The sequence below is a fragment of the Ceraceosorus guamensis genome, assembly GCF_003144195.1.
Source record: "Ceraceosorus guamensis strain MCA 4658 unplaced genomic scaffold IE81scaffold_9, whole genome shotgun sequence".
NCBI classification, from domain to species: domain Eukaryota; kingdom Fungi; phylum Basidiomycota; class Exobasidiomycetes; order Ceraceosorales; family Ceraceosoraceae; genus Ceraceosorus; species Ceraceosorus guamensis.
In genome coordinates this window covers 109,898-134,115 of record NW_020290004.1, presented here as the reverse complement: position 1 = coordinate 134,115, position 24,218 = coordinate 109,898, and the positions used below count along the sequence as shown (strand labels likewise).

At 56.0% G+C, this 24,218-nt stretch overlaps 10 protein-coding genes across 10 annotated transcripts; 7 read left to right on the top strand and 3 right to left on the bottom strand.

Annotated features, from left to right (window-relative positions):
• Positions 1-554: 554 nt before the first annotated feature.
• IE81DRAFT_320982 (histone-fold-containing protein) lies at positions 555-1,449 on the top strand. Its single transcript, XM_025513198.1, has 3 exons — positions 555-624; positions 701-936; positions 1,026-1,449. Exons 2-3 carry the CDS (start codon positions 702-704, stop codon positions 1,220-1,222), a joined length of 432 nt encoding a protein of 143 aa, XP_025371836.1. The 5' UTR covers positions 555-624; position 701; the 3' UTR covers positions 1,223-1,449.
• A 133-nt stretch (positions 1,450-1,582) lies between these two features.
• Positions 1,583-2,687, bottom strand: IE81DRAFT_320981 (NADH dehydrogenase, alpha subcomplex, subunit 6). Its single transcript, XM_025513197.1, has 3 exons — positions 2,231-2,687; positions 1,942-1,948; positions 1,583-1,858 (listed from the first exon to the last, which is right to left on the bottom strand). Exons 1-3 carry the CDS (start codon positions 2,552-2,554, stop codon positions 1,779-1,781), a joined length of 411 nt encoding a protein of 136 aa, XP_025371835.1. The 5' UTR covers positions 2,555-2,687; the 3' UTR covers positions 1,583-1,778.
• A 176-nt stretch (positions 2,688-2,863) lies between these two features.
• IE81DRAFT_320980 (hypothetical protein) lies at positions 2,864-4,134 on the top strand. Its single transcript, XM_025513196.1, has 3 exons — positions 2,864-3,610; positions 3,691-3,761; positions 3,862-4,134. Exons 1-3 carry the CDS (start codon positions 3,132-3,134, stop codon positions 4,071-4,073), a joined length of 762 nt encoding a protein of 253 aa, XP_025371834.1. The 5' UTR covers positions 2,864-3,131; the 3' UTR covers positions 4,074-4,134.
• On the bottom strand, positions 4,118-6,296 carry IE81DRAFT_320979 (putative ZPR1-protein binds to translation elongation factor eEF-1). The gene is made up of 3 exons (XM_025513195.1): positions 5,745-6,296; positions 4,988-5,637; positions 4,118-4,906 (listed from the first exon to the last, which is right to left on the bottom strand). Exons 1-3 carry the CDS (start codon positions 6,061-6,063, stop codon positions 4,208-4,210), a joined length of 1,668 nt encoding a protein of 555 aa, XP_025371833.1. The 5' UTR covers positions 6,064-6,296; the 3' UTR covers positions 4,118-4,207.
• Positions 6,297-6,534: 238 nt separating this feature from the next.
• Positions 6,535-8,245, top strand: IE81DRAFT_320978 (Tim17-domain-containing protein). The gene is made up of 3 exons (XM_025513194.1): positions 6,535-7,252; positions 7,327-7,587; positions 7,665-8,245. The coding sequence occupies exons 1-3, from the start codon at positions 6,811-6,813 to the stop codon at positions 7,748-7,750; spliced, it is 789 nt and encodes a 262-aa protein (XP_025371832.1). The 5' UTR covers positions 6,535-6,810; the 3' UTR covers positions 7,751-8,245.
• A 2,269-nt stretch (positions 8,246-10,514) lies between these two features.
• IE81DRAFT_320976 (ribosomal protein S8e) lies at positions 10,515-12,150 on the top strand. Its single transcript, XM_025513193.1, has 5 exons — positions 10,515-10,816; positions 10,899-10,960; positions 11,029-11,513; positions 11,632-11,819; positions 11,969-12,150. Exons 1-5 carry the CDS (start codon positions 10,808-10,810, stop codon positions 12,011-12,013), a joined length of 789 nt encoding a protein of 262 aa, XP_025371831.1. The 5' UTR covers positions 10,515-10,807; the 3' UTR covers positions 12,014-12,150.
• A 2,610-nt stretch (positions 12,151-14,760) lies between these two features.
• Positions 14,761-16,621, top strand: IE81DRAFT_320975 (putative FUN34-transmembrane protein). The gene is given in 8 exon segments (XM_025513192.1): positions 14,761-14,907; positions 15,054-15,126; positions 15,216-15,447; positions 15,559-15,655; positions 15,668-15,669; positions 15,952-15,973; positions 16,048-16,140; positions 16,214-16,621. 8 exon segments carry the CDS (start codon positions 14,856-14,858, stop codon positions 16,363-16,365), a joined length of 723 nt encoding a protein of 240 aa, XP_025371830.1. The 5' UTR covers positions 14,761-14,855; the 3' UTR covers positions 16,366-16,621.
• A 409-nt stretch (positions 16,622-17,030) lies between these two features.
• IE81DRAFT_320973 (AAA-domain-containing protein) lies at positions 17,031-20,287 on the top strand. Its single transcript, XM_025513191.1, has 4 exons — positions 17,031-17,877; positions 17,953-18,172; positions 18,260-18,407; positions 18,691-20,287. The coding sequence occupies exons 1-4, from the start codon at positions 17,170-17,172 to the stop codon at positions 20,222-20,224; spliced, it is 2,610 nt and encodes an 869-aa protein (XP_025371829.1). The 5' UTR covers positions 17,031-17,169; the 3' UTR covers positions 20,225-20,287.
• Positions 20,288-20,859: 572 nt separating this feature from the next.
• On the top strand, positions 20,860-22,093 carry IE81DRAFT_339861 (hypothetical protein). Its single transcript, XM_025515588.1, has 3 exons — positions 20,860-21,070; positions 21,131-21,460; positions 21,562-22,093. Exons 2-3 carry the CDS (start codon positions 21,134-21,136, stop codon positions 21,847-21,849), a joined length of 615 nt encoding a protein of 204 aa, XP_025371828.1. The 5' UTR covers positions 20,860-21,070; positions 21,131-21,133; the 3' UTR covers positions 21,850-22,093.
• On the bottom strand, positions 21,597-23,901 carry IE81DRAFT_320970 (hypothetical protein). Its single transcript, XM_025513190.1, has 7 exons — positions 23,661-23,901; positions 23,475-23,563; positions 23,264-23,409; positions 22,872-23,197; positions 22,385-22,799; positions 22,162-22,315; positions 21,597-22,084 (listed from the first exon to the last, which is right to left on the bottom strand). Exons 1-7 carry the CDS (start codon positions 23,752-23,754, stop codon positions 21,983-21,985), a joined length of 1,326 nt encoding a protein of 441 aa, XP_025371827.1. The 5' UTR covers positions 23,755-23,901; the 3' UTR covers positions 21,597-21,982.
• Between the last annotated feature and the right edge of the window lie 317 nt (positions 23,902-24,218).

Sequence of the window (24,218 nt, the reverse complement as noted above, 5' to 3'; positions counted from 1 at the left end):
AGCAAGACGTGAGGACACACGCAACCGCGTCGAGCAACCTGCAGCACATCGCGCACACACGACGTGGCGCGTTTGCGCACACTGCTCCTGCGCCCGACAAAAACGTAGCACCGCATGTCTGGTGGGCTTGCATGGGCGGAACGCGTTCGTGGCGGGCGGACAACATTAAAAGCATACTAAACAAAAATGCTGTCCGCCACGCGCGACGCGCGCTTTGCGGTTCATGCTCAGACTACAGACGCACTGTCCCATTTTTGACGTAGTAGTCTTTAATTCCGTCCGGATGTCAACAACAGTCTGCGCGCGCCACGTCTCGCGCGGTTGCCGCGGAGTGAAGCTCAGCAGAAACGTAACACCTGACCCGGTGCGCGACGTGAGGCCACAAGATCGCCTTTCCCTTTGCATGCAGGTCATTGCAGGGCTGATCGCGCATTTCGCTTCGCGGCGTGTGTGTCCGTGCGGCTCGAGCTAGAGGAAGCGCGTCGCGACTCATAAGGAGAACGCAAGACGCGATGTTACTTCGCATCTCCTTCCTCCCCCAACCACGATCATACCAATCTCTGCAGCGTAAGCTCGTAACAATACACACAGCCTCGTCTTCTCAACACTCTGCGAATCTCTCAAGTGAGTCCAGTCTTCAACGTCATCCATCGCCTACACCGCGCTCATCGCTGACCGAGTTTTGCTTTCCTTCGTCTAGAATGGCACCCAAGCCCGCATCCACCGCCGGAAAGGCACCCTCTTCTCAAGCCGGCAAGGCTCCCGCCAAGGCCCCTGACGCGGCCAAGAAGTCCACTGCCAGCAAGTCTGCTGCCAAGAGCGCCGATGGCAAGAAGAAGAAGTCCAAGGTCAGAAAGGAGACCTACTCCACCTACATCTACCGTGTCCTCAAGCAGGTTCACCCTGACACTGGTATCTCGAACAAGGCCATGGCCAGTGAGTATCGATCGAATCAAAAGGGTATCGACGAAGGTCCATCGAACAGCTTGAGCTGATTCCTCTCCGTGCTACCCGATGCTTCACAGTCCTCAACTCCTTCGTTCAGGACATCTTCGAGCGCATTGCTGCCGAGGCTTCCAAGCTTGCTCAGTACAACAAGAAGTCCACCATCAGCTCTCGCGAGATCCAGACCGCTGTTCGTCTCATCCTGCCTGGAGAGCTCTCCAAGCACGCCATCTCTGAGGGCACCAAGTCGGTGACCAAGTTCTCTTCCTCCAAGTAATTGGCTGTTGGCCGGTGCTAGGATTTTTGATCATTCCAACCGGAGGATGCGATGCGTGTCAGACATTCTACGAAGCGACGTCGTGCCTTCTCCATAATCCACGAGCTCTCTTCACGCTCATCTTACCATACGCACGCACTCTCAACGACCCAGTGAGCCTTTGACTCATCTTCGGCGTTCTCTTGTCTTTACCACAGCTTCATGGTTCCCACACTGTACTATCACGCTTCAATGGCATGTCTCCCATGTGATCCAAGTGTCCGTGTGACCTTCCCTACGCGTGATTGCCGATGCAGTATTTGCGTCGATGCCCTAGTCCCGCCCAAGTCACCCACAACCAGATCGCTTCCTCAGTTCACGACGCACGCTTGACCTGCCGCGTAGCATGAATTACTGATTGTCAAGGTGATGCGATGCTAATCACAGTGTCGCGCATCCCTCCTTGGCAGAATGATCAGAGCGGCGAAAGGTCCTTTGTTCGTGGACTGGCCATGACATCACCTGGTCGCTTCGCCCGTTGCTGATTCCGGTGTCATGTCCGTACACAGCCTGATCCCTACATGGGTTTGCCAGTGGGGGTGATGCCTCCTTCGTCCTTTCCAGCGTAGAATCGTTCCAAGAAGGTCTGAGGAACGGCTGCGGATTCGCAATGTGAGAGGTACCAACGTCAGTCCGAGAGTGCTCAGTGAACGCTAGCATACATGCGGGCAAGTACTTACGAGCAGCCTGTAGTATTACGAGCCAGGGACGAGTAATAGCAGGGCGTAGGTGCAGCACCATCAGCATCCAGAAGATCGCAAGCACAAATTCATACGATGCGGCGAGAGTTGAGCGCATTTCGACGCTCAGCGACAACGAACAGGCGTTCGGTTTGAGTCTGTTGTAGAAGGAAGGCTCGACGACCACGCCGCCGGACTCGAGAAAGTAGCGATCGCACTCCAACGCTGACCATCTCGCGTCTGCTCCGAGGTCCCCTCCTTCCTGATCTGCCTCGAGAGACTGACTCACCTCCTCTTCCTTAAACCATTTCATCAAGTGCGGGATCTGTTTCCATGCATTGAGCGTCTCCTGAAGCTCGACCCTTCCCTTGTGAAGCAGAACGTCGAGAACTGCGAGGTCCTTGATATGTTGCTGAGCCTCGAATTTCTGTCTGATTTTAGCCCTCAAGACTGAAGGTGGCACATCGAGGGCGTATAGCGCTGCCACCTCTGGTGCTGATCTGTAGAAGTCCCGATAAAGAGCTCGCGAACGAGCTTGAGCTTCGGCAAAGTTCGCGGAAGAGCGCGAGGCCTGAGCAAGGCGTGATGGAAGAGCACCAGACATGGTAGACATGGTGCAAAGGGTAGGGAAGCCTTACTCCGATTCGAGTGCAAAGGTGCGCAGTTCCAGCAGTCAAAACTCGCAAAGAGTCTAGCACAGAGGGTGATGAGCGAGCCCGGTGCAAAGGGCGAGGCTGAAGGATACGATGGGGGGCACGAGGATGGCAGCACATCGTGCGCTGACCTTCTCGCCTTGCGGTGTTGTTGATTGGCCGCCCAGCGGACGGCCTGCGCTTCATCGCAGCCTCCGCGCACACGTGACGTGCGATGACAGAATCTTCCTCCGCGTCACTCGATGCTGATGAGGCCACTCCTTGTCTCCCTTCGCTCATTCACGATTGCTTCCGTGCTGATATGTAACAAGATAACTATTTGGAGCAAAAGGAAGAGGCTTCATCCCCTCGGATTGAGACGGCCACCACTGCTTCCTAGTACTTGCGCGACGCCATTCAGTTCCAAGCGCCTTCCCTCCGTTCGTTTCTGCGCTGCACCACTGACACCGTCTTCTACAACATACGACGTTCATCGCAGACTCAGCCTTTTTGGAAGAGCATTCAAGGACGGGTGACGACCAGTACTGGGACAGCGGCATGATGGCCTCTCTCGGCAGTCTCGGCGCCTCTATGCGCGCGCTATCTCTTGGTGGAGCTGCACGGACTTCGATGTTTTCGGCCAGAGCCACCACCTCTTCGCCCTTACGGCCTACACTGTCTGCAGCAGCTCTGCTACGCAGACCCGAAGGGCCGACTCAAGTACGATACAAGGGTCAACTTGCACCCCGACGCACAAAGTACCGCAAAGCGCACAAGGGCCGGGTCCCAGTCCCCATCGGCGGGTCTATCAAGGGCACCACGCTCAACGAAGGGTCATATGGTCTCAGACTGCTGGAGCCTGCCAGGCTAAGCGCAAAACAGATCGGATCTGCACAGAATGCGCTCAAGAGAAAGCTGAAGGTGCTCAGGGGATCTCAGGTCTATTTGCGAGTATTTCCAGACATTCCAGTCTGCGTCAAGGGAAACGAAACGAGAATGGGAAAGGGCAAGGGAGCGTTTGCGTTCTGGGCTTGCCGGTGAGCATCATCGGTGTCGACCGAATCAAGAGGACTAGGCGATTGCAAGGTAGCTGACATGTCCCCCTTGTCGATTGCAGAGCCCCGGTAGGACGTGTGATATTCGAGATCGGAGGGCCAGTCGACATTCGACCAGAGCTAGCTAGGGATGGTGAGTACAGCGTTGGAAAATGGCCCCCTTTCTTAGTATCTATATGGCCTGACACAATTTTCTCCTTTGGCTTGTATCGTCTCATCAACCTGGTCTGCAGCTCTAGCGCTTGCCGCGGCCAAGCTTCCCGTGAAGAGCGAGTTCATAGACAAAAGCTCACCTCCGAGACTAGGCAGCTTGCTGCAGACATCTATTCCAGCGGAGAGCGCCTCGGCGAGAGGTGGTGCAGGATTGGTCACTCCTGATCAACCTACTCCTAGTGGTGTCGATGCTACTAGCTCCGGTACCTCTTCTACGACTATCGCTACATAGAATAGAATCACCAGCTACGCGTAGCTATCAGAAGCACCTCGTGACAGTGCTTGAATTACTGAACATGATGCGAAATATAGAGCATTCACTTGCACTGTAACAGGTAGAGTAGTACAGGGGCGGGGCAAGGGTCCTCAAGCCATCTCGTCGTCGTCGAGGGGCTTGAGAGCCTTGCCGACGCCTGGTGGGGCAGCGTGCTGAGGCTCATCAGCTTCGGCCAAAGTATCCAACTTTGCCCGCTTCGCATGTGCCTGATCCTCCAACTCGTCCGGCTTGTCCCTCCTTTCACTTCCGGGAGGCGCAAGTTTGTCGTCTGCCTCGTAGCCTTCGAGCTTCATGTCGTTCAGGCCCAAGTCTTCGTTCTGCTCAAAGGTTCTGGTGTAATCCTCGACAGTGACCTGCTCGTCGACATCGGGGGCATACGGATTTTGAATGTAGCTGTTCGCCAACGGGTCGTCCAGGACGACCGTGAATGGACAGACCTCTGCAGACATTGCTTTCTTGAGTTTGCCCAGGAAGTCTTCGAACTTTCCAGACTCTCCCCTATTCGAGTCTCCCCTCATCAGGCGTGTCGACAACTCGTCGTAGACTTGCTGCAGCAGGCCTTCCAACGTCGTGAACCGACCACCCAGAGTTCCAGGGTTCAAATGGAGCTCGATCTCGGGAATGCTCAAGCCAGCTGACTCGGATTTGAGGAGGTCTCGGGACAAATCGGACGAGTCCTCCACCTTCAAAGTCAATTTCCTGCCCCTCTCGCTGATGGCCGAGCCCGACTTGACCTCGTTGTCTCTATACCCGCAGAAGTCACAATTTGTCGACATGATTATAATGTCCTGTGGGATAAAGGAGTTCGACTTTGTCAGCTACGGGCACGATCTGCGCAGGGATGTAGCCAAAGGCGCGCGTCCGCTCACCTTGAAGTAAGGAATGTTGACCTTCTTCATGAGTGTCTTCAGAGGCGCCGAGCAGCTCGAGCACGTGCCGTCAAAAGCGAGCACTTCCTCGTTTTCAAACTCCGTCTCTCCATCTGCCTTGCTGAAGCCACCGCCCTGATCTGGGTCCACCTCGCCTTCTACCTCCTTAGGCGCAGAAGGAGGAGCACCAAGGCCGAGTGTTGCGTTCTGCTCCGGTGTCCTAGGGTAATCCCTCTTTGTCCACTTGTTGTCCTCGGCGCCAAGGCCTCGGATTGATCCGGTGAACTCGATGAACGAATTGCCGCTTGGGTCGTCCACTCTCAAGCTGAAGGGCTCAAACTTTCTGGCGTCGTCCTCTGCAGCAAGCTTGTTTCCATCCGCATCTTGCGCTAAAATGCCCCTCAATCGATCCAAGATCGCCTCAATCTTATCGTGTGCTTCCGGCGCAACGTGCTTGCGCACAGGCTGATCAAGCGACAAGTCCCTCACAGTGTCTGAAAGCAGACCCTCTACGGTTGTCAATTGACCTCGTTGCGGCGGAATGGACAGCTCGAGCTCCGGGATGATGAGGGTAGCGAATTCCGATTTGACGACTTGTCTGTCCAGGTCCTTTGCGTAAGTGCAGTGCACCGTGTACAGCACGCCCTTGTCTATCGACGATGGTCAAAGTAGCGGAAAGGTAAGACGTGGGGCCAAGATGAGCGAGGCGCCCTTTCCCAAGTGGCGCAATGAATGCCCAAGGATCGCGATGGCTCACCTTGAATCTGGCCAGCGCTCTGAATCTCATTGTTCCTGTTGCCGCAATGATCACAGCTGAAGCTGGAAATGATGACCTCCTTGAAATAAGGAATGTAAGTTAATAAAAGTCGAGTCGTCCCGTTCTTTTGACAAGCCATGCACAGCGATTCGATCTCCTCTACCATGCGAGGCTGGGCGTCCGTCGGAACACCTGGCTCTGTAGGCAGCAGGCTGTCGGTCTGTCCATCTACCTGCTGCGTCGAAGGGGAGTCGGAGTCTTCGACATGCTCTCCGATGGGCCGGAAGAAAGGGTCGTGCTGCTGTTTGTCGTGCGACATCTTGGCACCCTGGGAAAGGGAGGCTGGATCGAGGTGGTGGATTTGAGGGGTGCACTGATTGATGCTAGAGTATTGGGAAACAGTGAGCGCCCGTCGCGAGGGTTGCGCTGGTTGTAAACAGCTGATGCTTGTAAGAAGGAATGGTCGAGGGGGGGCCGGCGGTGAAAGAACACCGCGCATGTAACTTGTTGCGCTTCTTGGATCTTGAGAGGTCAGCTGAGATTGCGAAGCCGATGGAAGAAGGTGGAGGGCGCGCGCACGACACCGCCCACGCACGCAGCTATAGCAACTGACGAACGCGCGCTCCAAAAAATACAGAGGCGCCGCGCGCAATGCTCACCGCCGGCGCATCCCGTACGATAGCGCCTACGCCAAAAGCTTTCGCGGCGCGCCGGGTCTGGCGCGGCGGTTGGCTCAGCAAAACTCAAAATTCTGCGAAAAGCTCAACCGAGTTGGGAGTTGCAGGCGTAGCTTTACTATGTCCGATTCAAAGTCTCCCTCCCACTGTGGCCGCCCAAGAGGAGCTCCTCATTCACCGGGCAAGCAACCCTCCCATTGACGCTTGAGAGCGACCTGTAGCAGCTCGCTTGCGCACTTCTCCTACCAGAGCTCTCCAAGTCCTGCGACTTCCAACGCATCAGCGTCCTCTGTGACCTTCACCCACGGACATCTGCCACGCGACGCTTAAGAGTCTCTTGAAAGCACTGTCTACACCGCAGCTCTGCTGGCACGGATAGCGCATTCGCCATGGTGTGGCCATTCAGCTCTACGGGCTCGAGCGCCTCTTCCTCAGGCATCCGCGATGCTCAGAATCCGAGCGGTGGAGCTGAGCCAGTGTGGTCAGCTTCCGAGCCTTCATCAAGCAGCTCCACAGGCGCCGCCTACTCGACTCCGGCATCGTCACAGGATGTACCGACGTCGTCGGGCGTATCGGAAGGCACAGCTCCCGAGCCCGTTCGCAGGCCGACCACGCTACTCTCCTTGACCAATCCAGCATACATGTCTGCTAGGTATCAATTGGCAGGTCTGAGGAGCACGGATCCTAACGATCCCAATGCGCAACACAACATCGAGTACCTAGATATTGCCGATGGTGCGCCCAGCACATTGGAAGGCGGAAGAACCGCGCTGCCGAGCAGAGGGTGGAGCGACGACCTTTGCTACGGCACCGGCACAACGTATCTGAGCGGTGTGTGGCGAAGTACCTTTGCTAGCTGGCAAGTTCATTCTCGCTGATGAATCTCCCTCCTTACGGGTCTGTAGGCTTGGCGCTAGGTGGTCTTTTAGGTGCACGGGAAGGTCTGACTCGACCTCTAGGAGTGTCTAATCCGACTTTCCGCTTGAGACTGAACGCTGTGCTCAACCAGGTCACACGGAGAGGAGCGTTCTTCGGCAACAGTGCTGGTGTCATTGCTCTCATCTACAACATATCCGATGCAATCATCGATAAGAGCAGGGGAAAGCACGACATGTTGGGCAGTGTGGCTGCGGGGGGTATCAGTGGAGCTTTGTTTAAAGTCACAGGTGCGTCCAGTGTGAGGGAGCATTACGGACCTGCGCTGACTCCAACAGGTATTGCCTATCTCATTCTTGCATCGCAGCGGGCACCCGTGCGATGGCCATCTCTTCAGGACTCATGATGGGCGCGGCTGCAACGTGGACGGCAGCTAAGGCAGCATTCTTGTGATTTGGACAAGCGCTCACTTGCGCAATGTCCAGATGGGATACGGATCATAGATCGACACCACCACTCTGACCTCTTTTGAGACTGGCAGTATAGAAGTGGAAAGCTATTGCGCAATACGATGGAAGTCACGAGCGGGGCGAATAGTGCGGGAGGCCCGTCGGACAGCAGGCCGCGTCCTGATTTTGGAAAGAGAGACAAATTTCACTAGAAGTGCGGGATGGCTAGCTGACGCTTTCTCCGTCACACAGTCGAGAGCTTGGACGGCAATAGCGGCCTGTACACAGATGGGCTGAAGCCATGTTATTTCGGAGGTGGTGGTGGTTTGCTTTCGGCAGCAGGATCAGGGATGTTCGGGACGCTGTGATAGCTCATATGTCGTCAGTCGCCTGTGCTAGTTGGGTGGAGGTCAATTGTCAGGGCGAGTCTTGATGCGAGCAGACCTTTCGCCGACCATCGAGGACAACATGTAAAGACGAGTGGGTTGTTCAACGCAAGCTGAAATTTGGCATCACAGAGAGGTTCGGGCCAAATGTCAGATCAGCAACTTGAAGTCTTCCGGCTCGACCAGGCTCGGTGGCAATAGGTCTCACCTTCGTTCGCCCGGCTGAGTGACAGTAGGACGTTGTCGACCACGGGACGGCTCCGCTCAGCCCTTGTTGGGGCTGCGGCAACGAGCATCACGCAGTGTGCAGGGTCAGAAAAGGGAAAACTAGGCGACGTAGAGAGCAGCATAAAATGCATGCATGGTCGCGAAAAGCGCAACTTCGACCCTTCGGCCTCCCGTCCTAGCCTGACGCGAAAGACGTTGCCTAGCGAAACGCGAAACTCGACACTCACCAATTAGAACACTTGCACTCGCTGGTACCGCAAGCGCAGCTTCCGCTGGAGCAAGACGAGCACGAGTCGCTGGTGGACTCGTTGGAGCAGGGGCAAGCCATCTTGAGTGATAGGCGCTTTAAGGCTGTTCAAAGACGATGTAAGGAAGGAGCTTGTTTGCAAGGTTTGCACAGCGATCAAGTTGTGCGTCTTCGATGTGAGATTAGAGTTGACTTGGCTTGATTTTCGAAGTGAGGAGAGGATTCTACACGGGCGGAGCAGGCTGCCTATTTATGCTTTTCGTGCAGAGCTGATGGCTGTGCCAACTCTTGCGTGCATTGCTCAGAGTCGGACCGATGTCCGAAGTGAGCGGTCGCGTTTCCGAGCGAGCGTGAGAAGGCGCACGATCTGGTGACTAGCCGGGAGTGTGATCGATGAAGCAATTCCGCTTTCAATGCAAACCCTCTGACCATGGCAAGCTAATGATTGAGAGGCGCTGGAATGAGACCGGCGTTCTTGAGTGTTCTTGATGGACCACGCTGACCAAGATAACCTCGACACGTTGCACCGCAATCAAGAAAGTCTAGATTCGAGTTTGAGAGGCTCTGTCACGACGAGTCATCGCATAGCCTCGCGGACAGATGGATCGAAGCGCATACACCTTACTTCGTGGACGTCAGAGGAGTGCCCTTTGTGGCAATTATCTCGGCCCCTCGATCGCACCCAATTGAGCAAGGCAATCAAAATCCTCTGTGCACCGTGGCTGCAGCTTATTGCGGGCTTCCCTTGCTTCGCCCTCCACGAAGACGTCAAGCCATTCATCGCTGCGTGGCACTTGGCGGCATCCGCATGCGCAGCACCTGCTGCTCAGTCCTCCTCTCACAGTGGCGGACGCAAGTCTCGTAGAATCAGCCACCGTGCCGTGCGCTGCCGTAGCCTCGGTGGAAAGTGGGTGAAAAGAGAAGTCGCAAATTTTGATGCTGATTGTGAATCACAATCACGAATGTGGCTGCGGCTCAGCAACGCGGAGAGTCACGACGTGGGTATACACAGGTACGTGGCCCGCGCGTGAAGGAGGAATATCGAGGAGCTCGCTGCATGCTGCTAGGCTTGAGCCTCTTCGCACAACAATCACTCAAGACCTGGGCTCGCGCCAACGAGCCCAAATTTGAAGGTCAATGACAATGGAGCAACGGCGGACACAAGGTGATGGTTCATTCTTACTTTGTAGTGTGAGAGCGGACTACAGCCAGCCCTCTTCATTGATGCGGGGCGCTCCGCGGATGCCGTCATGGTAAAAAGCCTTTGCAACATGCTAGATCTTGAACGCGGTAAACGCTGCGAGGGAAGCGCAAGCCTTCTTTCCAGTCACGATGAATGTCACTTCGATGGGTGAATGACGTGTGCATCGAAGTCGACGACTCATGGCTTTGATTCTCCAGTGCGAGCGCGTCTGACCGCCCACTCGACGAACCTGGACGCTGTAAATTGCGACCGTGTGTCCGTGAATCACGAATTTGATTGCCTCTTCATAGCCGGCCGCGCTTATCCGCCGTGATTGCTACATGCTCACCCATCCACAGGGTAGGAGATCGATCCAGCCACAGCGCACCGAATGTAAGCCTCATTCACATTCAAGATTGTCAAATTCCGGCAAGAAAGGCGGGAGGCTTCCTGCATGCAATCCAAGTTGTTGCACATCCAGCAGTCGTGGAGACGGCCAAACGAGACGCTGTGACTGGAGTCAGAGTCACCAGTGTCAGACTCACGGAAATCCACGAGTTCGTGAGGGATGGGGAGCTCGCGCGCCTGCGCTCCATCGAGAAGATTCTGCTTCCCGATCTGCGACTCGCTGCGCGTCCCACTGCCCCCGTTTCCGAGGCCAGGAATTTTAGACGAGGCGTGATGCGTATACCTGCAACATTTTTGCTGCTGCTCATCCTTTGCGCAGCTATCTTTGTGCTCACACTGCGACAGTACCTGCGCTGCTACCCTCTGCCTCACACACAACCTCACGGACACACCTCACTGACACACCTCACTGACACACCTCACGGACACACCTCCCAAGCATCACCCATCAAGCGGAAAACGAGGCACATCCATCGCATAGCTCCACGCTCCCGCTGGAAGGTGCTCTGTCCAGATTTGGCCCACTCCAAGGCCGACTAGCGCGGTCGTTCATCGCAGTGCGCGTACTCTCCCATCTCCGGCGCTCCAGCTTGCAATCGACTTGCCACAATGCCCCAAGTGAGTGCGCCTCCGTCCGCTGACTCGCACTAGCCATGTCTGCTGATCAACCGGGTCTACCCCATCCGGATTCGTGTTTCAGAACGACTACATCGAGGAGCACCAACGCCGACATGGCAAACGGCTTGACCATGATGAGCGCATGTGAGTGTGCTGGGCTCGCCGTCGGGCCAGGAGTCGGTGATATTGAATCTCTCCCCTGATTTCACCAGGCGAAAGCGCGAGGCGCGCTCAACGCACAAGGCTTCCGCGGTCGCCAAGCACACTATCGGCCTCAAGGCCAAGATGATGAACCGGGCGAAGCGATTAGAGAAGATCCAGATGAAGAAGACTTTGAAGGCGAGGGACGAACGGGATGTCAAGGCTGCTTCGACGTCAGAGACACCTGATGAAGCACTGCCAACATACTTGCTGGATAGGGAAGGTCAGAAGGATGCCAAGGCTCTTAGCAGCGCTGTCAAGGAGAGAAGGAAGGACAAAGCTGCCAAGTATGCCGTGCCACTTCCTCAGGTCAGAGGAATCGCAGAGGATGAGGTGTTCAAGGTAATGAAGACAGGTAAGAGAAAGGGCAAGGGGTGGAAGAGAATGGTCACAAAGGCTACCTTTGTTGGCGAGAGCTTCACGCGAAAGCCCCCCAAGCTGGAGCGGTTTGTACGCCCGATGGGTCTGCGGTACAAAAAGGCCCACATTACACATCGTGAGTCACGTCTCCGCAACGGTGTATGGGCTCTGAAGTCACATCATACCCCATTTGACTGGTTCCTGTGGATCATAGAGCGCCGTTCTGACCTGCCGTGAGGCGTCTTACCCTGCAGCGGATCTCAAAGCCACGTTCCAGCTGCCGATTATTGGCGTCAAGAAGAACCCTCAATCGCCCATGTACACGCAGCTTGGAGTGTTGACCAAAGGCACAATCATCGAGGTCAATGTGTCTGAGCTGGGCATGGTGACCACTGGCGGCAAAGTGGTATGGGGAAAGTACGCGCAGATCACAAATAACCCCGTGAGTGCTCATAGACAGCGTCAAAGCTCGGTACCGGCTGCGAATCACGACGCTCACAGGCCAGAGCCTGCCCGCTCGGACTGCGCAATTCTACGCTTCGCCCGTCATCACTGACTCCGACGCCGCCTTTGCGCCTTGCCCATGCTCAGGAAAATGACGGTTGCGTCAATGGCGTCTTGTTACTTTCGCAATGACCAGGATCATCGTTGTCCGTGTCTCTAAGCTCTCCTCGCCAAACACTTTGTACAAGTACGGTCTGTTAATGCCATCTAGGTCAATCACGTGCCGCTGTGACTCTCCTGGGTTGGCGATTCTACTTGTATATCACGCGGACCGCTTGCCGGTGTACGTTGGTACTGCGAGCGAGTTGAAAGGACCATGCTGTCGATTCACGATTGCATGGCTGGGTAATTTCAATTACGCTCATCAGTCAAAACCCAAGACGGCCAGAGCGGCTTTCAAGTCGTGACATCTTCTTCTCTTCCACTCTCGCTGTCCGTGCCTGGCTCGCTGGCCAGAGGTATGCTTAGGACCGCGTTGACACATGCGTTCAGTCACCGTCGCCGAGAGTCATTCCCGACTGGGCTGTGCATACAGTACTTACACAGGTGGTTTGCCTCAGCAGCTTGTCCACCGGTGCTTCTGCCTGCTGCCACGCTGCCAAGGGCCGAATATCCACAGTTGTTGACTGAGCCGATGTGGGAAATGGGTGTCTTTGAGACGTCCCTCAGCCCAGCATCACCAGAGGGATCGCAGGTGAACGCACTGTGTGACCTGAGCGAAGCTTCTACCCACCTCTTTGACGACGAAGAAGATGGCGTCCATGTTCGTCCAGCGGCCCCGCGTCGCCTCGCTCCTCTCACGATGAAGACGCGGAGAGCCAAGCAAGAGCCCAGACCGCCGGTTAGGTGGCTTTTCGTCATGCCTGCTGATCGTGCATGCGTAATGGCTTGGGATCATGCCGAGCTGACTTGGCTGCGGACTTTGAAAGGATTCGCCGTGGATGGCTTCGCAGGTCTACACTTCTTCACTACTCGACAAATGCGGAAGGAGATCAAAAAGCCCCAAGATCAATCAAGAATGATGACCCAAGACTCGTATGGACCGCGCGAGCGAATGACAATCCAATTTGAAGCAGTGGAGAGCCACAGCGAGCTGCCGAGATACTGGCACTGTGACTGCTAGCCAAGAAAAGTCTCCATGGGTGCAGCGCAAATGACGACCAGCAGTCACGAGTGCAAAGATCTACCGACCTGGGGTGCAGCTCGGACAAGACTGATCCTGAGGTGCAGTAGTAGTAGTATAGGCTAATGCAAGCCCACTCGATCGCCACAAGACTTCCTGTTGATGTTCATGTCGGACCTCGGTACCTGGCGCCCAAGACACACTGATCAACCACAGAATGCCATATCGAGCTCGAGACTCGACGGCGGCGGAAGACCCAAGGGTGCCGTCCCATCCGAGACGGCTTGGAACACGACCTGAATGCAGCTTGCTCGCACTCAGAATACGCTAATTGTGAGTCAAGCAGCAGCAGCTTCGCACGGATGCGGTCTGCTCCGCGTCGCTAATCAAGGCTTAAATGAGAGGAAACGCGTGTTCGCTCATGATCACTCTTCTCCTCTGTTCGCGATGCGGAGCCTCATCGATATGAACAAGATGCTCGTGCCATCCGCAAGCGAGAGCAGGAGCCACGACGGAGAGTGGGCGAAGGTGACGGCGAATCACTCTTGACTCTTCTGACTTGTTACTCTTTGGCTGAGGGGTCCTGCACCCTGCTTATGGCCGTCGACTTGCTGACTGGCCACGGTCGTTCAGGTCGCATCGAGGCGCGAAGCCACGACGTGCACGTGCTCTTCGCATCCACACATGTAGGGCACATCAGACAACCTGGGCTGTGCCTGCCGTAGCTCTTACCCCATACTCAACTGCAAAGGCTGCCGTTACAATGAGGGCCTAGCTTAGCTTCTCTATATACTCACGATTGCAGGACACTCCTGATTGGCAGCGGCTCTAAGCGGAGCCGGAGCTTGTTGCCGCGAAATATGTCTTTTGAATGTGGAGTAGTCGGTTGTGACGGCAAGCATGAAGATCTTGCTGATGAGCCACTTCCTGCATGGACTGGACCCACATCTCTGGAGCCGCTGGAAGATGGGGCCACACCACAACAGTGACACCGTTGAGATGCCTACCCAGCGCGGCGCCCCGCCTTGATGGGGCTCATTCGATCACTTTTTTTTTCTCATGCGGGACGGGCTTCAGCGCTTGCCGCGCGTGTGATGTGACGATCGCGAGCTCAGACAGCGCTACCCCGCACTCATCTGCACAACCCCGCGGACCAAATGAGCGCGCTTTCGACTTGAGCCGGTGATTAGCGAGCCACGAGTGTGGAGCAGGCAGCTGATGATATGGGTGGGTATGGGTGGGATGCACGCAGCATCATGCAGCAGCAACTACAGTAGCCTGTCAGTCAAAGTATGACTTTTCTCTCTTAGCTCTTAATTGCGCTCCCGCTCTGCTGCCTAGCTGTTGGGCGGAAGAAGCAACGCGCATACACCCCAACAGACGGTCCGCCTCCAACGTCACAGCGGCCTAACCGGTAGAGCATGCCACCCCTGCAGGCATACCAGGGCAAGTCACGGATACGACAGCTGTGACGACGGACGCTCAACAGCACGAGAATCCATGGAATCCAAGTTGTGAGTGCTTGCTTGCCCTTACTTCAACTTTGGCAGATCAAGTGCCAAAGTGGCCAAGTGAAACATGACGACGAGCAGTGCATCGGAACCTTAGCGCGATCTCGCGCGTTGGCAAGTGTTTTCCGGCACCTCGGGAGCACCAAGCAGCAAACATCCAGTCAAAAAAGCTGAAGCTCTGTCCGCAGGTGGTGGAGCATCGCGTATGGGTACATATATGAAGACATCTGCTTGCTTTACCTCAACCCCGCATCACCTCCCGTCTACCACAGCATCCTTTCCATCGGTCTTGTCACTTTACCCAACTCTTTCACCTCTTCCAACCCTCGAAGCAGTCAAAATGTCGAACGAGCACGCCACTCAAGATGCCGAAAAGGTCTACAGCGGTGGTGGTGAGTGAGCGAGCAAACAGCCTTCAGGGCCGAATCGAGCAGTGCAGAGCTTGTGATTTGGACGCTGCTAGACACGTCACGAGATAATGAGTGCTGAATTCTACAGCCTCGCCGACACTGGCTCCTCTCTTGACCTGATCTCATAGCGCCCACTCAACGTGCCGTGACACCTGGCGGACACAACATCGACACCACCCAGCCCGCCTTCCCAGTTTTCCAGTGAGCAGCTCGGAAATTTGCATCGCATCGCAAATAGCGCATACATCTGCGACAAAGCTGACTCGCGCGCTACTTCTCGTCCCTTTCAGCCGCAAATTCGCTAACCCCGCTCCTTTGGGCCTGTTCGGCTTCGCGGCAACTACTTGGACTCTGTCGTTCTACAACGCCGGCGTTCGCGGCGTTTCTGTGCCCAACGCTGTCATCGGTCTTGCAGTCGCTTACGGTGGTCTGGCCCAATTCGTCGCTGGTGTTTGGGAGTTCGCATCCGGAAACACATTCGGCGCTACCGCTTTCTGCTCTTACGGAGCCTTCTGGTGGAGCGTGAGTACCCGTCTGCGAGACATTCCAAATAACGGGTCCGCGCTAGCTCGCTAGGTTAGGGGTCTGCATACATGAAGCTAACACTCCCTCGTCGCCTCGTGATCGACCCAGTACGCTGCCCTCTTCATCCCATTCTTTGGTGTCCAAGAGGCTTTCATGGCCGAAAACGCTTTCGACTCCCAGTTCACTTCCGCTGTCGGCATCTATCGTGAGTGTGCCGTCGCCGACAGCTTCGAATAGCGCCGTCTATTGGACCATGTGCTGACTCTTCGCCACAACCTCTTTTGCACAGTGTGAGCTAGGCCCTCATCGTCTCCACAGCTCCGAATGTGCATGAATGCTGACCTTTCCGACTCCCCGTCATGCTCTCCTGCCTTCAATCCCGTAGCGTGAGTACAGCCAAAGGGTGTGATACTGTAGTGCGCCCGAAAGGATCCCAACGCTGACAATTTGGTTGACCCTCACTGTGTGGCTGTGCTCTCTTGTGCGCATTGATACATGCAGACCTCTTGGGGAATTTTCACTTGTGAGCTCAAGATCTCGTCACGCGAGCGTAGTCGAGCCTCAGCGTTGACGCAGCTTTGCATATCTCCTCAACAGTCATCATGCTGCTCGCCTCTTTCCGAGCTTCCATTGGTCTCGCCTCTCTGTTCCTCTTCCTGGACATCACCTTCTGGCTCCTGGTCGGCGCGGGTGAGTCGTCCAAAGTCTGAGTACAAAGGCGACTTTGATGCTCACCTTGAGGAATTTTTCGTTCATCCAACAGAGTTCAGCGGCAACTCCATGGTCGAGGTTGCTGCTGGCGCTTTCGGCATCATTACTGCTGCCATCGCCTTCTATGTCGGCGCTGCCGGCTTGCTGACTCCCGAAACCAGTCTCTTCACCCTCCCTGTCGGTGACCTCTCTCGCAAGGACTGAGCGTCGCCGCCAATGGACGCAGACAGCACGGTGTCATGTCAATGCGCTTCGCCGTCCAGCCGAGACTGCACACTCCCTGCTAACCTTCGCACGACTGCATTATATCCAGCTCCGTTCCCGTATCCAGTCTCTCATCATCGAGTTCTTGTACCACTTCCACACCACACTGGTGGAGCAACGGTCTTTCAGGGTAAAGCGTCCCTCGGCCTTTGCTCATCGCGGTCTTTGACTTGCATTGACATCGATTTCGAACGAGTGACAGCGCGTGTGGGAAGGGGGGTTATCGAGATCATTGACGGCTTGCGCAACGTCAATCTGAGACATGACAGCCTGATACACGGATGACATCCCTTATTGGGGCGATCAGCAGTTCGAGTGATGTCGCCGAAATCAGTCATGAGTCATGACGATGCCTTGAAAAAAGACCGATTCGCGCGTGATCCGCGGTCGCTTCTACAGTTGCGCGCGCGCGCGTATTCTGCTGTGACCAACGCGATCCGCGGCCTCCGCGGCTCAGTTGTGTCACGCTGCTACAGCGAGAAGAATTTTTTGCGCCTTGCATCTCGGCTGATCATCATCAGCGCAGGCCTTCGTATACTCATCGTGAGGTGCGACTCCTGAAGGGCGACCTCAGCCGCAAGCGTTGGGTTCAAGTTCTCTACCATCCCATCTCCAGCCTGGCGCCTGCCATCGAGTGCATGCGTATCATCATATGATTTCCGCCACGTGAAGTGTGCTGCACCGACTCCGTGGCGTGGCGAGCCTGAACTCACACTGCTGGTCTGCTCCCCACGTCCTTCGACCATGAATCGAGCCATTACGGCCTCGTGGGGGCGTAAAGGCGGGGGAATCAACCTGAATTCGCCGCTCCCGAGCAGCATGCCCTCAGCATCGACGTCTGCAAAGCATGATCAGGTCGCTGCTACGTCAAATGCGACAGGTGACGGCGCGCTCGCCGTGGCTCCTCCCGGTTCTGCTGCTGCTGCTGCGCAGGAGAGGCTCAGGCTGCAGCAGACGGATCCACAAGATGCTGCTGCCATCGAAGGACGTCCTACGGAGACCACTAGAAGCCCGCCCCCCACATCTCTGACTTACGCCAGTCCTGGAGGAAGTGGAAAACTAGAGGCACAAGCCGGCCCCTCGCGCATTCGAGCAGAAGGTTCACCAACGCCGGGGTCTTCCGCTCCACGAAGACGCACGAAGCGAGACGCGACATCAGGCTCCTCGCGTGGAGATTCGAAACGGACACGTTCAGGACTCGTTGGAGGTACTGAGGGCGATTCGATGGGGCCGGGCAGCTCTCGCCTGGCGGAAAAGTATCGTCCACCGCCGACTCGATTGAAGGATCTGGGAGGCATCAGCTCAGCTGTGGAGAAGGTGCTGGAGTTGATCGCAATGCCGTTGTGCCACCCGGAGATCTATACTCATACTGGTGTCACACCGCCTAGAGGGGTGCTGCTTCATGGACCTCCTGGATGCGGCAAGACGATGTTGGCGGGTGCAGTGGCTGGGGTGAGACTGCATGGTCGCTAGGGGAACAGCGCGAGGTGGCACTCCGCTGACCTGCCGCATTATGACACTCTGCAGGATCTCTCGCTGCCCTTTCTCTCAGTCTCGGCGCCTTCGATCGTCAGCGGCACGTCTGGCGAGTCAGAGTCTACCTTGCGATCCTTGTTCGAAGAGGCGGCACGAATAGCTCCGTGCATTCTCTTCATCGACGAGATCGACGCCATCACGCCCAAACGCGAGACAGCTCAACGAGAGATGGAGAGGCGGATAGTGGCACAGCTGCTCACATGCCTGGATGGTGAGTGAAATCTTCAGCATCTAGCACGTTCGCTTCCAACAATGCAGGCGTCACGTTTTCTCACGCGGATTGCTGCTTCCTTTGCAGATCTCAATTGGAACAAGACGGATGGTAGACCTGTGATGGTCATTGGTGCCACCAACAGACCCGACTCTCTCGACTCAGCGCTGCGTCGAGCTGGTCGCTTCGACCACGAAATAGCGCTGGGTGTACCGGACGAGAAAGGCAGGGAAGCGTGAGTGTTCCGCCAGAGGTCCACTGCAATGCTGTCAAGTGCACAGCACTGCGTTGCCTATGATGAGAAATTCTTCCGGGCCGCAAACCCGACACGCATGCTTGGTCGTCATGCGGTATGCTGCCCTCGCGGTGGTGCCCTGCGTGACGATCAGGCATTGTGCGATTTACAACCCATTCAAGTCCCTGAGCTTCGCGCCAGTCGCTTTCGCTTGACACACAGTTGCAATGTGCAGTGCTTGCGTCCTGATGAGCGGTTGCTGACACCGTGCACCTCGTCACAGCATCCTCCGAGTCTTGTCCTCGTCGCTCCGACTCAACGGCGACTTCGATTTCGCTGCGCTCGCAAAAGCGACGCCAGGCTATGTTGGCGCGGATCTGGTCGCCCTTACTGCAGAAGCGGGCGTGAGAGCCGTCAAGCGCATCTGGGGAGAGCTGGGGACGATAGATGCGCCCGAGTCGGTACAGACCGCTGTCGAAGAACCACAACAACCCGAAGTGAACATGGACGGCGATCAGATCGCTGATGTCGACATGGACGGATCGTCTGCGCAGCAGTCCCAATCGATCGAGATGCAGCCAGCGAAAATAGCCACGGAGCCTCCGACGCAGATCGAGACTTTCATAGCAAGCGATCGAGACGGTGTTGCTATCCCAACGCAGTCATTTTTCGAATCTTTGCCTCCCTCGCTGCAAGCGTCTTCGATTGCGACCTTTCTGCGCACGCACAAGGGCGCCCTTACCACCGAACAGCTGGAAAGCATTTCAATCACTCCCGAAGACTTCCTCGGCGCGCTTGCATCAGTGCAGCCATCATCAAAGCGAGAGGGCTTTGCTACTGTTCCAGATGTTACCTGGGCGGACGTAGGAGCGCTCAGAGAGACGCGAGACGAGCTTTGCATGGCGATTGTAGAACCCATACTTCGACCAGAGCTTTTCGCTGCTGTTGGAGTCTCCGCGTCTTCAGGGGTACTGCTGTGGGGTCCGCCTGGGTGCGGCAAGACACTTGTTGCCAAGGCGGTGGCCAACGAGTCTAGGGCCAACTTCATTTCCGTCAAGGGACCCGAGCTCCTCAACAAGTACGTAGGGGAGAGCGAAAAAGCTGTTAGGCAGGTGTTTGCCAGGGCGAGGAACAGCAGCCCTTGCGTCATCTTTTTTGACGAGCTAGACGCACTCGTGCCTCGACGTGACAGCCAGCTTTCGGAAGCGAGCGCGAGGGTGGTCAATACACTGCTAACGGAACTCGATGGATTGGAGTCGCGCAAACAGACGTATGTCATTGCAGCCACAAACAGACCGGATATGATCGACCCTGCCATGTGTCGACCTGGTCGACTGGACAAGCTGCTCTACGTCGACTTGCCAGATCCTCAAGAGAGAGCCGAAATTCTGAGGACCCTCACGACAAAGAGTCCGCTAGCAGGCGACATTAACTTGACAGTCGTAGCTCTGGATAGACGAGCTCATGGCTTCTCGGGCGCAGACTTGGCTGCTCTGACCAGAGAAGCTGCGGTCACAGCTCTTCGAGAAAGCCTCTTGGCCGCACGCAGAGCCGAGCGAGAAGGGGGCAATGCTCCGCCCAGGGTGCCACCCAGTGTGCTCATCCACGCCAAGCACTTTGAGAGCGCTCTGGACAAGGTCACGCCCAGCGTTAGCCAAGCCCAGAGGAACAAGTATGCCGCTCTCAGAAGCCGTTTGGCTGGCAGTCCAGCAGGTGCTGGGCCTCTCGAGAGAGGTGCGCCCCCGCCAGAGGCAGCCAAGGCAGTCGGTGAAGAGGGTGCAATTCCCCCAGAGAACCTCGCAAAGCGCGTCTCCTGACCTGACATCGGATCGCATTTCCATCGCATGTACAATAAGACTGTTACAATCCCATCAATGAGGTCATCCAAGTCGTAAGCTCTTGGCTCGTCTAAGCAGTGTGGGCTGATTGGAGCTCGCTGGCAAGGAGGGGATGTTGGACGAGAAGAGTGTCACGATATAATGAAGACTGCGCGCACGTGCTATGCAGTCACGAGTGGCGGTGTACATTTTGTCTCTGCGCGCCGTGCTGCGCTTGCTTACTCCAGATTGTGAGGGCGCGTAGTGGTAATTCGTGACCACATCCAACACAACCACCAACCGTTCCTCGCCATCCAGCTGCTTCGCTCCAATCTCGACACAGATCAGACCAGGCAGAAGACAAGGTCCATTTGTGGCACTTGTCGAGTGTTCGAGAATAAACATCACCGCTTGGCACCTGCGCGCGCTGCGACAGGCTCTTCGAGCTCACCCACTCTTGCTGCGAGGTCGAGCCAGACGACGAGCTGGCATCTAGTGCGGAGTGTCTCCTTGGAGTCGTAAGCGTCGAAGGATCTTTGTCCATGACTTGAAGCATACAGACTCTCACTTGAGCGATGTCGAGTGCTCAGGCGGCTGCTGCCGCTCGTGCTGCTGAAGAGCGCAGTCGGGCAGCCTCTCAAAGTCGAGGAGCTCATTTAGCTCTGGATGGATTCGACAGCAATAGCTTCAAGCTCAAAGTGGGCAGAAACGCACCTCATGTCTGGCTGCCTGTCACCTCGCTAACGAGAGCCTCGGTCCCTTCTTCACCACCGAAAGGTCAAACGGGTGCTCGATAAGGAGATCAGCGCCAATGCGTCTGCTCATGTCACGTCGCGATGTCTAAGGGTGAGTCTGCTGGAGTCCCGAAGACCGTTGCACGAAGACTGATTTTCCCGTCTCTCGAAGCTCATGCATGCTCTGCTGCACAACGTTCAGCAGCATCCTCAAGAAGCAGAGTATCGCGCATTCAAGTCTGCTCAGCCCAAGATTCACAAAGAGGTGCTGTGCGTGACTGGGGCGAAGGAGTTGCTCCATCTAGCTGGATGGAATACCCGCGTGCGGGACTTCAAAGAAGAATGGGCCTTTGATGAGAAATTCAGGCCCGGCACAGCTGCGTGGTCAAGATTGGATTTGGTTGTGCAGTGCCTTGATGAGCATGCGAGAAATTTGGAGGAGACGGCAGAAAGGATCAAGAGCATGCAAGAGCGAGAAGCACAAGCTGAGAAGTCTAGAAAGGTCAGTGATCACGAGGATGCTGCTGATTTGCATCCCACTAATTCATCAACAACATCTTCGGACGCACCGATCCTCTCACTTGGCCCATTTTGGCTCTTTAGGCGCTGGCCATGTCGCAAGCTGAAGAGGATCGCGAGCGTGTACGACGGCGCGTTGAGAGAGAGCGCATTGCAAGGGAAGCAAAGGCAAAGAGCGAGCTAGCACAGCGCGAAGCCGGGCCGACCCAGTCTCCGTCTGTATCGACTGTGCAAAGGCAGAGTCCAGAAAGAGGGTCCGCACAGCCCGCTGAAGAAGAGGCAACAGATGCAGAAGATGATTACATGGAAGTTCCAGGGCACTTCTCAGAGCTCAGTGGTGGGCAACGTCTTGGCGGGAAAGACGGAGCCTGAACGAGCGCGTTACACCGGGCATCAAGCCGCGACGTAGAAGCGCATGAGGTGTATTGCTCGAGAGTAGCATGCAACCGCAAGGATCATTTCGCGAATCCTAGCTGTGTCACAACAAATGGACGGTCTAGCCCGTCTACTCCGATGCTAGATGCCGACCGGTGACGGGAAGATGTGATGCAGGAGCCTCTCTTGAAATGAGTGCATGGTCTGCCAATCCAATGGCCACAAAGCTGAGCTAAGGAGACCACAATCGGGGAACGCGCGTCAGTGAAGCAGGCGTGATGTAGGAGGACGGCTAGGAGCAGTACTCACAAGCACACAGACGCTCCCAATATCACCTAACCAGCCTCCGGAGTGGGTTCCGCGAGCTATGTCACCGACGAGTGCCAACGGGATGGTAAGCGACAAACCGATCGTAGCGACCAGTGGCGATGACTTTAGCATGGCCAGAAGGTACGCGAAATCACTGAGCAGGCAGAAATTTTGCGTGAGCTCGGAGCGTTTCAATTCGCTTTCGATCCTTTGAATTGCTCACGAGACGAAAGTAATGGCCATGTTGACGCCGATGCCTGCCCAGGTCGACACTTCGCCAGGAGGCTCGATTCTTTCGACGCCGATCAGATGTAAGAGAACGCCGACGGGCCACATGCCGAGAATGTTGAAGATTCCGACGAAGCCAAAGAACAGGGGCATGCTTACTCTTTCTTCTGAGCCTATCCGGACTTTGAGCAGAGTGACGTAGACGGCGTACAGCAGAGCTGAGAGAAGGGAGAGCGCGTCGCCCAAAAGTGCGTTAATGGGATTGGAGATGGCGTCGTCGGCAAGCAGCGACGCGCTGTCGGCCCGCGTGACCATGGCGACGCCGACGAAAGATATGAGCACTGCTGCCAACTTGGGCAGCGTGAAGGTCTCGACCCCAAGAAGGCTGCCAAGAGCCAGCGTGAAGAAGCCTAGGTACGATTGCCGACGGCGTCAACAAGCTGCTCTGAGTCTTGGATGTAGGCTTTTGCTAGCAGACTCACCGCTTGCTGAGCTGAGCGTTGTACCGCTGGCTACGCTTGTCAGGCCGAGCCCAGCATTGAGTGACCAATTGGCGCCGAACCAGACGATTGTGAATTGAAAGGCCAAGATTGCAGTCTCTCGGAGCGAGAGAGGAGCGTCTGCGGGAAGTTGACGATATACATCGGTACCATGTCGAGACTCAAGCAGCGATCGAGGTCTACGCCCATCGATGCTGCTTGGACGTGGTGCGCTCAGATGGCTGCGGCGCCTGGTTGGAGAGGGAGGTTTGGCCGAGCGCCTCTCGCTAGAGTCTGAGTGCACGCTTGACAAAGGAGCGTACCGGCCTCTAGCATCCGCACGTAAGACAGTGTCAGAAGCGTAGCTTGCCTTTCAGAAGCGTAGTCAACCTCACCTGTGATCTTCTGGTGCGGAAGAGTCGCTCTGAGGAATGTAAAATCCAATGCGAGTCCAGAACGACGATTCTGTCTCGTCTTTGGGCAAGTTGCTGCTCGCGCTGCGCCTCCGGGCCCGATGAAGGCACGTGAATGGTATCAGATACTGTTCGAAAACGAAAGTACGCTCAGCACAGCGCGTAGCTCCGAGGAAGAATAGCGCTCACGCACAATGGCAAACGAGGAGGTGTTGAGGTATGTGACGGCAAAGGGTTTGTTGTACGAGCCGGTCAAGATGGTATTCGTCAAGAAGTTGCTCGCTGGGAGGTCCGCGATGAAGGCGCAAAAGGCGCAAGTGCTCCACAAGGTGTGAGCGCGGAGGGTCTGACAGAAGACGTTGCAGTCGAGACTCCTCACCTGTCCAGAGAAGGACGACGAGCATGAGCAGGGCTATGCCGACCAGATACTCATGCCGTCGTCGCCCGTTAGCTGCAGAGCCTTGAGCTTCCATACTGAAGTGCACTCTCGATCACCGCATCTTCTGTGACAGAACGACCCAGAGCCTGAACGCTTTCCAGTCCCTGCGAGATGAGTGTGAAGACGCTCGGATCAGAGTGAATGACCTCTTGATTTCGCAGCAGGCGGTGCCCATTCAGTCAGACGCGAAGGAGGCGCGAAGGCAAGCTTTCAGAATTTCCTGCAACGCGCGCTCCCACCGCGTGATGCACGACTCACGACGACGATTGCATGATGCTGCTGCTGCGTGGGCTTCATGCGCGCGAGGCGCAGGCATCCTCAGGACGAGTCACAACCCTCTTCCTCCACCCGCCCGCGGGCGAGCCATCGCTGCAATCAAAGGCGCGATTTGTGATTTGTCAAAGGTGGATCTCGCGCGATGCTGGACCCATGCCTTGCACCACGCCCATACACACCCCAACAGCGAACACCATTTGAGTCCTGACCACTCGACGAGTC

Excerpts from the sequence above, each read along its gene's own strand:
- IE81DRAFT_320973 (XM_025513191.1), top strand. The coding sequence starts at position 17,170 with ATGAATCGAGCCATTACGGCCTCGTGGGGGCGTAAAGGCGGGGGAATC. Across the intron at positions 18,173-18,259 it reads GCTGCTCACATGCCTGGATG|ATCTCAATTGGAACAAGACG; the intron begins GTGAGTGAAATC and ends CTTCCTTTGCAG. Across the intron at positions 18,408-18,690 it reads GACGAGAAAGGCAGGGAAGC|CATCCTCCGAGTCTTGTCCT; the intron begins GTGAGTGTTCCG and ends ACCTCGTCACAG.
- IE81DRAFT_320970 (XM_025513190.1), bottom strand. The coding sequence starts at position 23,754 with ATGGAAGCTCAAGGCTCTGCAGCTAACGGGCGACGACGGCATGAGTAT. Across the intron at positions 22,800-22,871 it reads AACGCTCAGCTCAGCAAGCG|GCTTCTTCACGCTGGCTCTT; the intron begins GTGAGTCTGCTA and ends AATCGTACCTAG. Across the intron at positions 22,085-22,161 it reads TTGGGAGCGTCTGTGTGCTT|CTCAGCTTTGTGGCCATTGG; the intron begins GTGAGTACTGCT and ends TGGTCTCCTTAG.
- IE81DRAFT_320979 (XM_025513195.1), bottom strand. The coding sequence starts at position 6,063 with ATGTCGCACGACAAACAGCAGCACGACCCTTTCTTCCGGCCCATCGGA. Across the intron at positions 5,638-5,744 it reads GAGCGCTGGCCAGATTCAAG|ACAAGGGCGTGCTGTACACG; the intron begins GTGAGCCATCGC and ends CATCGTCGATAG. Across the intron at positions 4,907-4,987 it reads TCAACATTCCTTACTTCAAG|GACATTATAATCATGTCGAC; the intron begins GTGAGCGGACGC and ends TTTATCCCACAG.
- IE81DRAFT_320975 (XM_025513192.1), top strand. The coding sequence starts at position 14,856 with ATGTCGAACGAGCACGCCACTCAAGATGCCGAAAAGGTCTACAGCGGT. Across the intron at positions 15,127-15,215 it reads CCCGCCTTCCCAGTTTTCCA|CCGCAAATTCGCTAACCCCG; the intron begins GTGAGCAGCTCG and ends CGTCCCTTTCAG. Across the intron at positions 15,448-15,558 it reads ACGGAGCCTTCTGGTGGAGC|TACGCTGCCCTCTTCATCCC; the intron begins GTGAGTACCCGT and ends TGATCGACCCAG.
- IE81DRAFT_320976 (XM_025513193.1), top strand. Across the intron at positions 10,961-11,028 it reads CTTGACCATGATGAGCGCAT|GCGAAAGCGCGAGGCGCGCT; the intron begins GTGAGTGTGCTG and ends TGATTTCACCAG. Across the intron at positions 11,820-11,968 it reads CGCAGATCACAAATAACCCC|GAAAATGACGGTTGCGTCAA; the intron begins GTGAGTGCTCAT and ends GCCCATGCTCAG.
- IE81DRAFT_339861 (XM_025515588.1), top strand. The coding sequence starts at position 21,134 with ATGCATGCTCTGCTGCACAACGTTCAGCAGCATCCTCAAGAAGCAGAG. Across the intron at positions 21,461-21,561 it reads AAGCTGAGAAGTCTAGAAAG|GCGCTGGCCATGTCGCAAGC; the intron begins GTCAGTGATCAC and ends TTGGCTCTTTAG.
- IE81DRAFT_320980 (XM_025513196.1), top strand. The coding sequence starts at position 3,132 with ATGATGGCCTCTCTCGGCAGTCTCGGCGCCTCTATGCGCGCGCTATCT. Across the intron at positions 3,611-3,690 it reads TTTGCGTTCTGGGCTTGCCG|AGCCCCGGTAGGACGTGTGA; the intron begins GTGAGCATCATC and ends TGTCGATTGCAG. Across the intron at positions 3,762-3,861 it reads ACCAGAGCTAGCTAGGGATG|CTCTAGCGCTTGCCGCGGCC; the intron begins GTGAGTACAGCG and ends CCTGGTCTGCAG.
- IE81DRAFT_320982 (XM_025513198.1), top strand. The coding sequence starts at position 702 with ATGGCACCCAAGCCCGCATCCACCGCCGGAAAGGCACCCTCTTCTCAA. Across the intron at positions 937-1,025 it reads CTCGAACAAGGCCATGGCCA|TCCTCAACTCCTTCGTTCAG; the intron begins GTGAGTATCGAT and ends GATGCTTCACAG.
- IE81DRAFT_320981 (XM_025513197.1), bottom strand. The coding sequence starts at position 2,554 with ATGTCTACCATGTCTGGTGCTCTTCCATCACGCCTTGCTCAGGCCTCG.
- IE81DRAFT_320978 (XM_025513194.1), top strand. The coding sequence starts at position 6,811 with ATGGTGTGGCCATTCAGCTCTACGGGCTCGAGCGCCTCTTCCTCAGGC. Across the intron at positions 7,253-7,326 it reads CGGCACAACGTATCTGAGCG|GCTTGGCGCTAGGTGGTCTT; the intron begins GTGTGTGGCGAA and ends ACGGGTCTGTAG. Across the intron at positions 7,588-7,664 it reads AGCTTTGTTTAAAGTCACAG|CGGGCACCCGTGCGATGGCC; the intron begins GTGCGTCCAGTG and ends CTTGCATCGCAG.